At 36.6% G+C, this 9755-nt stretch overlaps 1 protein-coding gene across 2 annotated transcripts; it reads left to right on the top strand.

The window, feature by feature from the left end:
• Positions 1 to 6987: 6987 nt before the first annotated feature.
• Positions 6988 to 8977, top strand: LOC127128722 (uncharacterized). Of its 2 annotated transcripts, XM_051058097.1 has the most exons (4): positions 6988 to 7130; positions 7242 to 7356; positions 7562 to 7852; positions 7992 to 8977. In XM_051058097.1, the coding sequence occupies exons 2-4, from the start codon at positions 7249 to 7251 to the stop codon at positions 8523 to 8525; spliced, it is 933 nt and encodes a 310-aa protein (XP_050914054.1). In that variant the 5' UTR covers positions 6988 to 7130; positions 7242 to 7248; the 3' UTR covers positions 8526 to 8977. The 2 variants fall into 2 exon arrangements, with proteins under 2 accessions (XP_050914054.1, XP_050914055.1); XM_051058098.1 differs by lacking the exon at positions 6988 to 7130 and having other exon boundaries at positions 7153 to 7356.
• The last annotated feature ends 778 nt before the right edge of the window (positions 8978 to 9755 follow it).

The following is a 9755-nucleotide window of genomic DNA, read 5'->3' as shown; positions in this document are numbered from 1 at the left end:
TATCTTCCTGGTACTATTATAGAATTGCAAACCTTACCTGTGATTTCATGCGATGGATCCCAATTGAGTGACAAGAGGATCTTTCATCGTCTCTTTTGGGCGTTTCGACCATGTATATATGGTTTCACCTATTGTAAACCTATTGTGCAAGTGTGACGGAACATGGCTGTATGGAAAGTATATAGGGACTTTGTTGATGGTTGTGGCACATGATGGGAACGTGAACATTTTCCCAATAGCTTTCGCATTAGTTGAAGGTGATACAAAGGATGCTTGGAGTTTCTTTCTTAGAAATTTGAGAATACACATGACACCATAAGCTAATATGTGTATAATATCAGACATACATGAATTGATAAAGAGTGCATATAACAATCCTGAAAACGGATGGCAATATCCTCCATCTTCACACGTCTATTGCATTAGACACATTGTGCATAACTTCATGCGTGAGATTAAAGACAGAGAACTATGCAAAAAAGTTGCTAACATAGGTAATAATATAAATTTCAGTTACCGCAAATATCCTCCATCTTCACACGTCTATTATGTTTTTTATAATATTTTTATTACGTGTTATATGTTGACAGAGGCGACATTTAACTACTATCACGGGGAAATCTGAAGAACAAACAATGAGACTTTATCATGGATAGACAACATCCCTCGGGAGAAGTGGGCAATGGAATATGACAGAAGGCAGCGTTGGGGTCACATGACAACTAACCTGGCAGAAGTAATGAACTCGATACTCAAAAAAATCTGAAACCTTCCAATCATTGTATTGGTCAAGTCTACATACTATCGGTTAGGATCACTCTTTGGTAAAATAGGCCATCAGTGGACAAAAATGTTGGCTTCTGGCCAAGTTTCACATATAATTGCAACAAGGGGATGGCTAAAGAAGTCAGTAAATCTAACACTCATAATGTCATGCAATTTGATCGCGAGAGGTTCTATTTTATGGTCCATGAAAAGATTAATCAGAATGATGGTTGACTAACTGGTACTTTCAGCATTGATCTTAGGAAACAATGGTGCGATTGTGGGAAATTTCAAGCATTTCACTTACCTTGCTCCCATGTAATCGCAACATGTTCCAGTATACTCCAGGACTACTCCATTCACATACCAGACGTGTTCAAAATTCTTAACGTATTCAAGGTCTATAAAGAAAGTTTCCTTGGACTTCCCCATGAGGAGAACTAGCCACGATATGAAGGATTTACTCTTTGTCATGATGAATCTATGAGAAGGAGGAAGAAAGGGCGTCCAACCAGCACCCGGATTAGAACTGAAATGGACAACGTTGAAAAGGAAAAAAAGAGAAGGTGTGGGATTTATCGCGAAATAGAATGCATGCGTAGGAAATGTCCAAATGTGGTAGGACCCTATAGATGATTACACTGTATTTTTAATATCATATTTTAAGCACGTATTATATTATCTTTATTTATGTATTTCTAATGTCTTTTGGAACAAACATTAAGGAATATATTTAATATTAAAGACTTCCGATTACAAAGTACAAACACAACAACTTAAATTCAGAAAACTTCTTAACAAACTAATCAACAACAACAACCAACATAAGTGGACCTTCAACTCCTCTATTAACTTCACCACTATCTATTGAAAACATACACTGAACATCTAAATCATTTTTTGTACGATCCAAGTAATACATATACGTACCCTTAGGACTTGCATTAGTCAACGTTATGTATGAACAATGATACTCTACTTTTTTCACCTTCATACGACGTTCACCCAACTACCGAAAACCAGTGTTGATGGATGCAATTAGTGTTCTGAATTCCATTGCAGATCTAGGAAGACGCTGATTTTTTTATCCTGCTCATAGAACACAAGACCCCAAACATGCATTATTAGAAAAACAAATTGCTAGGTGACCTGAATTACATTTCTGCAATTCAAGTTACTTATAGAAAATTAAGACATGAATACTCGGCCATTTATTGTCTGAGACTCTACTAACAGTGACATCCCTCGGCCACTGAATGTCATGGGTGATAAAACTATTATTTAAAAATGGTAAATAATTGTTAATTAAAAGTTTTAAAATAAATAAAAAAATTCAAAAAAAAAACACTCAACCACTCGGCTAATGAATAACCGAGCACCCTCAATGTTGCACTACGTTCAACGACTCGTTCGTTAATTGGAGGAGGATGTTCTGAAAATGGGGCATCCTGAGAGTTTATTTTTAAACTGAAAAAATTTAGAAATTAAATTTCAGAAATGGGACAGAACAATAAAAAGTTTTCCTTCTCCTAACTTTTCCTAAATTCCTCATAAAATCCACCACGTACATGTTAAAGTCAATTCTCATCCTTTGACGCATGCAATTAAAAGGATGGTTGAAACAATGTTGTTTTGACCTTCTGTGAACCACTTCAAAACCTGATTTTATTTTAAAATAACCATGTTTTTCAAATTAAATTCCTAAATAACCAATTGTTCGAAATAAATACCAAAATAACCACCTTTCCAAACAGATGCGCCAGTTGAACTAGCACATCCATTTAACTTTCAAAGGAGGCGCCATTGGATCTGACGCATGCTCCCAATGGCCCTGCATGTAGGCGCCATGCCTCTTAGCGCATGCATGTATGCATTGGTGCATGTGCCAATGCATTTAGTGCATGCTCATTTAGTTTTTTTTTTTTAATTTTAAATTTTAATTTAACAATTAAATAAAAAAATATTGTTTTTTTATTTATGCTATAATAAAAATTACATGGAATTGACCAAAAATTTAATGACTGGCCCGATTGAAACGTCCATTTATTCCACATCCAAGTGTGTTGGTCTATCTTCGAGGTCTCCCACGTTTTTCTTGAGGTGTTTGGGGTCTTTAAGTGCTGACATGGTCCAAAGGTGGCTGGTGGGAAGGTCCGGTGGAAGGTACATCAGTATTTGATAGATGTGTCATCATTTGTTCCCAATAGCTGGGGGGGGGGGGGTCTCGCCAACGTCGCTTCCGTAATTGAGTTTGGTGCCCATGTTGTCGTAGTTGGGTCAGTGTGATTGGGTGAATTATGGATTGTATAGTTGCCCTAATTAGTACATTGAATCATTTTGGAAACGAAGCAATGGTTCATGGGGTGTACTATAGTTAAACAATGGTTGGATGTTGTGGTGATGGGATGTTTGAATGGTCATTGGTGGGCAGCTACGATGGCATGAATTGTATGAATCATAGGGGCTATAGACTGTTGTGTTGGCTGCGTATGGTTATTGGTGGGTAGGGTTTGATTCTTAGTTTTGAGGCTGGGTGTGTGACATGAATGAGTTGTAAGGTTGGGTGTTTGGTTGTTGGGTGTATATGGTAGGATGGTGGTGTGAGGTTGGTTGTTGGGTTCGGGTGGTTTGACATTGGTGTTGGACGGGGACTTGTTGTTAGGTGTATGATGACGAAGCTAGTTGGCATGGATCAATCAAATACCTTGGCTTAGACACAAATTTTTACGTTGTGACCGACCTAAACTATGCCATATACTATTGAGTTGGTCTAACACCTTGTGTTGTCTTCGATTCCTCCAATGACGACACATCTCTTTTGCGAAGTCTCTCAATTCGGAATAATCCCATTGGGCATCGACTCTTTTTTGATGTCAATCTCCCAAACACGTCGGAGGTTCTGGAATTTGTTGTTGCATGCCGAACTGCAGTTTTTACCCGATCACTCTGGTGCATCTCCACATTAGTGAATCAGATAATTGGTGTTTTTGATGTCCAAACTGCAACATCATCATGGTTAACCTGATGATCAAGACCCAAATATGGCCTCCAGATAAACTGTACAACAATACGACATGATTAGATGATAAATAATTTGATAATTATTTTTAAATTAAAAAAGAGTTGTGTAGGAGTATTACATTGTCTGGTCCAATGTGATCCAATAGATTGCGATAAACTACTATAGCGTATTTTAGACACCTATTGTAGTTCATCCAATGTGATCCAATATTATTTACAGTTAATTATAATATAAAGTCTAATTAATTATATGGTAAAGTTTTAAACTTACTTTGTTGCAAATGGGAATATGAGTGAATTCTTGTTTACCGATGCAAGTGACGACATTCTTGACCAACCCCATGCTTGTAGCAAATATGCGCATCAATAAAAAGTACAAGTATTTTTTTTGGCATTTTTACACATCACACTATATATATGGGCCAAAACAGCTGAACTCCAACTATATGTGCTTACCTTATTTATGTTTCATAACAACGATAAATACATAATATTTATTGTATTACCAGAATCATTGAAAGAAGGAGACACATTTCGCACAAAAGAAGATTGTGTAAAAGCTATTAAAAAGTTTCAGATGGAACTATCAGTTGATTACAAAGTTGATAGAACTAATGCAATGAGGTACAAAATTTATTGTAGAAATGAACACTGCCTTTTTAGGTTGTTAGCTTCGTACCGGAAGATGAGTGATTCTTGGGAGATTGGATCCATGGGTCTAGTTCACACATGCATGCTCACGAACCCAATGCAAGACCATCAGAAACTTAGGTTTAAATTAATATGCGATGAAATTTTATCTGTCATTAGCGATAATCCTTCGTTAAAGGTGAGTACAATAATCTCGCATATTGTAGCACAATACAACTATACTCTATCATATAAGAAGGTTTGGATAGCTAGGACAAGGGCGGTTGAAAAAGTGTATGACAATTAGGAGATGTCATACAAACAACTTTCAAAATACTTGTTGGCTCTTAAATAATATGCTCCAGGGACTATTGTCACCCAGGGACGATTGCATGTTGCTCCTCAACCTAACTTATGTTTGATCTCTGACCGACACCCTTCAATAGTCATTGCATACAAAAACATTGATAATGGCTGGCAGGATCCTCCATCGACGCATGCCTTCTGCATTAGACATATCGCTCAGAATTTTATGCGGGAGATCAAAGATAAAACGTTGCGGAAGAAGGTTGTCAATGCAGGTTATGCATTATCAGAACCTTCTTTCAAACACTACCGCGAAGACATAAGATTGTCAAACATAGATGCAGTACGGTGGATTAACAGTATTCCATTGGAGAAGTGGACTAGAACATACTACAACGGTCAACGTTGGGGCCACATGACAATAAATCTTGTGGAATCAATGAACTTTGTCTTCAAAGGCATCTGAAACCTACCTATAACCGCTTTAGTGCATGCAACATATTTTAGGCTAAGGGCGCTGTTTGAGACCAGACGTTCCAAATGGAGTTCAGTGTTGCAATCTGGGCAGTTGTTCAGTGATGCATCAATGAAATTCATTAGACACGAAGCTGCCAAAGCAAACGCACACGTGGTCACGATGTTTGACCGTACTAAAGGTTGGTACAGTGTTGTTAGGTCCATGGATCACAATGAAGGCATGCCGATGGGATAATATAGAGTGTAACTAGATAGAGGTTGGTGCGACTGCGGAAAGTTCCAAGCCTTTCGTACGCCCTACTCCCATGTCATTGCGGCATGTTCAAAGGTTCGAAGGGATCCATCCTACTTACTATCTGATGTTTACAAAGTCATAATTCTATCCAATGTTTACAAAATTAGTTTTTCAGGTGTTGCAAAAGAGGATTATTGGCCAGAATATCAAAGGGACATTGTCTAGCACAATGAAGTTATGCGAAGAAAGAAAAAGGATCTCCCAAACAGCATCCGCATTCAAACCGAAATGGATACGGCGGACAAAATGATTCGATATTGTAGTTCATGCCGTCAGTTAGGTCACAATCGTACTAATTGTCCTAGTGTTGGAACAAGCACAACACGATAAATTTTAATGTACCTATATTGCAATATATAAAAAACATAATTTATTTCATATGATAACTTTGTGAGGAAATACCATCACAAACAAATACAACACATTCAACACAAAAGCAATACATAAACAATAACACAAACAACACAAACAATTAAAATACCATTATTATAACTAAGCGATTACAACCATCAAAACAATTTTGAACATATTATGCATCATCCTGTGAACGTCTCTGTCAGTCTTAATATCCACTCATTCATGCACTTCTCCATTTTGGTTGAACGTGGACACAAGCCATTGAATCATTTCACCATCTGTAATTTCTCCATCTAACTAGCGGTTCAACATCCGATTAAGACGTTCAAACGAGTCTATATTCCAAAGTCGAATCTTTATCGGAGGTGCGACGATTGAAAAAATTAAATCAGCATTTCTCTTGTGAATGTATTCAGACATGGTTAGAGAAATTTTTTTGAAGGAGATTGAAGTAGAATGAAAGAAAATGGGGTTGGAGGGTAAGAACTTGTGTGAAAAAATATGGGAGATGCGCAATGTATTTATAGATGAACCATGAAATGCATGCGCTAGAGGGCTACGTGTCACACACACAAGCACATGCATGCGTCAGATGGATGGACGCATGCGCTAAACTACACATGCATGCGCCAACAATCATGGTGCCTCCATGCAATGCTTTGTAAGCATGCGCCAATGAAGTTGATGCCTCCTTTGTACTGTAAGTGGATGCGCCATCTATTTGAAAAAGTGGTTATTTTACTATTTTTTTTGAAAATATAATTATTTAAGAATTTAATTTGAAAAACATGGTTATTTTAAAAAAAAAATTCTAAAAACCTCTGGTGATGTTGACATTTAGACGGAGAATGCAAAATATTAAGGAAACAAAGTGTTGTGATTTTTTAAAGGATTTAATTGGAATACACTGACAGTGTAAAAGGATTTTACACAATCAGTTGATCATAGACGTTGGATATTGGAATAAATTTGATTTTTATTTTAAAAACCTATAAAATAATACAAACGGGTGATGATGATGAATCCACCGTGTAAAAGAGCACAGTAATTAATCTCTTTTTTAAATTGATGAAAGTCCATTTTTAAGCCATCTATATACTACTAGTACATGACATCAAATACTTTATAGCAAATAATTGGTTCAAATACTATTTAACCAAATGACATGGCTTATTGATTCAACAACCTAACATAAATTAAAATTCAAATCTTGTTTAGTGTAGAAGGGGTTAGAATCGCTTAACACTACCACAGAGTGGTTCACATCACATCGTTTTCGGTAACTTTCTCTTCTTTTTTGGCTACTTTCATACTCTTCCTTCTTAGAATTTCTGCAATACACTCAACTTTCAATATTGCTTGCGCTTTGATTCCAAACTTTTTTCTGCAGATTTGAAATGGAACGCTGGAGTGGAGTTTTGAGAGTCCCCATGCATTCCAGCAGTGGGACATTCCATAGAGTTGGTGCATCTCTTTGCCTTTCTTCTCAAACCACAACTTTCACTGTAAGTTTCTTTCAAACGTTCTAAATTTAGGTTGAAAACCCCCAAATCGTGGTCGAATTTATTGAACGAAGGGGTTATTCTATGTTTCCACAATTTTGAAAATGTGAAATACGTATATTTTGTTGTGGTTACAACTTCAAATTAAGCATTTACTACGAACTGTTCCATTTACTATCAAGCAATGTTTTTTCTGATCTTTTTACAGGTGCCTATTGCAAATGCCATATTTTTCTGTGGTGATCGAGTCGAAAGGACCGGTAACCCATTGATCGAAAAGCTATCCGATTTACAAAAGCTATCTGAAATCATTGTGTCAAAATTCGGTTCTTCCATCAATGCTTGGGTCATTGAGGCTTCGGTTTTTAATGGATCTTTCGCGGTCTATAAGGACTTTATACCATCTGTGAATCAATATGGAGAGCCAAAGGCATACAGTCCGATTGGATTTCCGGCGTCTACGTCGACCGTCTCACTTCTATCTAATTGCCTTGAGCAAGTACAAATTCCCTTCTTATATATGTTAAGAATTTCCATGTCATTATAAAGCTTTTGATTTTGGGTTTAGAGATTCTGTGCTATGTTATCAGTATTCTTCGTAGAACGGTTTCAATGTTCTTCGATTTCTTGTAATGCAGGTAACAAAAATAATTTCAGGAAGGCAAGTAGACACTCCTTCTTGTAGTTTACATCAACCTAAGACATTCATCCTTGGATTTAGCAAAGGCGGAACTGTACTTAATCAGATAGTTACTGAACTCGGCTTCTCAGATATTGGATCTAATGTGAATTCATCTGATTCGGAGATTTGCATAGTACCTAAAACAAAGGAAGCTTTACTAAACAGCATCAGTGAGATTCATTATGTTGATGTTGGTTTGAACTCAACCGGTGCGTACTTAACAAACCGTGATGTGTTTGAGAGGATCTCGGAAAGGCTCGTACATAGAGCGCCTCGACTTCGTTTTGTCCTTCACGGAACGCCGAGACAGTGGAATGACAAGCAGCGAGACTGGATACGGAAGGAGAAGGACGAAATGCTGCTTCTGCTTGAGTCGGAAGCTGGCAAAAGCGGGGGAAAGCTTGAATTTTTATCAAGGTATTATTTTTCTGATAAGCCTCCGACTTTGCAGATGCACTTTGAAATAATTGAAAGCTTAGATGTAAGTTAGTACATCACTCCACATAGGTCTGTTGAAAATGTGTTACTTATCAGGATGACAGTGAATATGTGATGTTCTTCTGGAATGATATAATGGCAAAAGGGAAAACAAATGTCATTAGTTTTATGAAGTTGAGTTAAACTCAACCCAAATTTTAAGAATCACTGACAAAAGGCATTTGTGTATCATGTTGTGGTTTTGAACTTCGATGAATTGCGGTCTATTTTTTCATATTAACCTTCGGGTTCTGGTTCTCCAGAAATTCGGAGTTCTTCCCGAAGTTAAGTATAATTTGATCAGATATTGTTTGCACTAGGAAAGCGGGTCAACTTTGTTCTTCTAAAGGGCATGTACAACCATTTCAAAAGTTCATACTGTCCTGTTTTGGTGTTTACAGCCATGATGTGGACATTTCTGTTGAGTTTGGTAAAGAATACAATGTATAAGCAATTTGTCCTCAATTGCATGCATCTTATGAAGCTTCTTATACAGTTAATATGTCATGGCCTAATCTTCATTCATTAACCGTGCAGAAAATTATCTTTTATTGTAATTTACACTATATAGTGTAAAATAACTAAACAAGTTAGTTTTGGTTCAGTTAACTTGTAGCACAAGTAATTGAACCAAAATTAATTTTAACTTAACTTGTTTATTATTTAGAGTCTCAAATAGGACAATATATAGTATGGACATGTTTTTATAATTTGGACAATCCTCTTCGTATAAGCTGGTTTTGTAAGGTTGAGTTAGGTCAAACCATATTTTTAACATGGTATCATAGTCTGGTTTAAGATCCGGTAAACCATCTACTAGTATTAGATTTCCACTATCGGACCACCCACCATTTATTTCCACGTTTCAGATGTCCAATTTCTAGATTTGAGGGTGTGTGTTAAGAGTCCTACATCGGACAATATATGACCTGAACATGTCTTTATAAGTGGGGGCAATCCTCACCCAATAAATTGATTTTGTAGGGTTGAAGTCCAACCACATTTCTTAATGTAATGCAACTAACTAGAAGAATTCTAAAAGATCATTGATAACTTAATTATTTCTGATTATCTATTATAGTAAAATTAAAAAACCTAAAACTATCTGCCTTGCCTTTGAGTTTGAGAGAAAGAGTGAGCAAAAGTATATCACCATTTCATTTAAGCTTCTCCTAGGTGAGGTTTTGGGATGGTAAATGTATCTGTCCTAATTATCTTTGCAAGCATGTAAACTGTTTTGAAA

This window comes from Lathyrus oleraceus, chromosome 3, assembly GCF_024323335.1.
Source record: "Lathyrus oleraceus cultivar Zhongwan6 chromosome 3, CAAS_Psat_ZW6_1.0, whole genome shotgun sequence".
NCBI classification, from domain to species: Eukaryota; Viridiplantae; Streptophyta; class Magnoliopsida; order Fabales; family Fabaceae; genus Lathyrus; species Lathyrus oleraceus.
The sequence above is the reverse complement of the archived record's forward strand: the minus strand, read 5'-3'. Positions and strand labels throughout refer to the sequence as shown.

Excerpts from the sequence above, each read along its gene's own strand:
- LOC127128722 (XM_051058097.1), top strand. The coding sequence starts at position 7,249 with ATGGAACGCTGGAGTGGAGTTTTGAGAGTCCCCATGCATTCCAGCAGT. Across the intron at positions 7,357-7,561 it reads CTCAAACCACAACTTTCACT|GTGCCTATTGCAAATGCCAT; the intron begins GTAAGTTTCTTT and ends ATCTTTTTACAG. Across the intron at positions 7,853-7,991 it reads TATCTAATTGCCTTGAGCAA|GTAACAAAAATAATTTCAGG; the intron begins GTACAAATTCCC and ends CTTGTAATGCAG.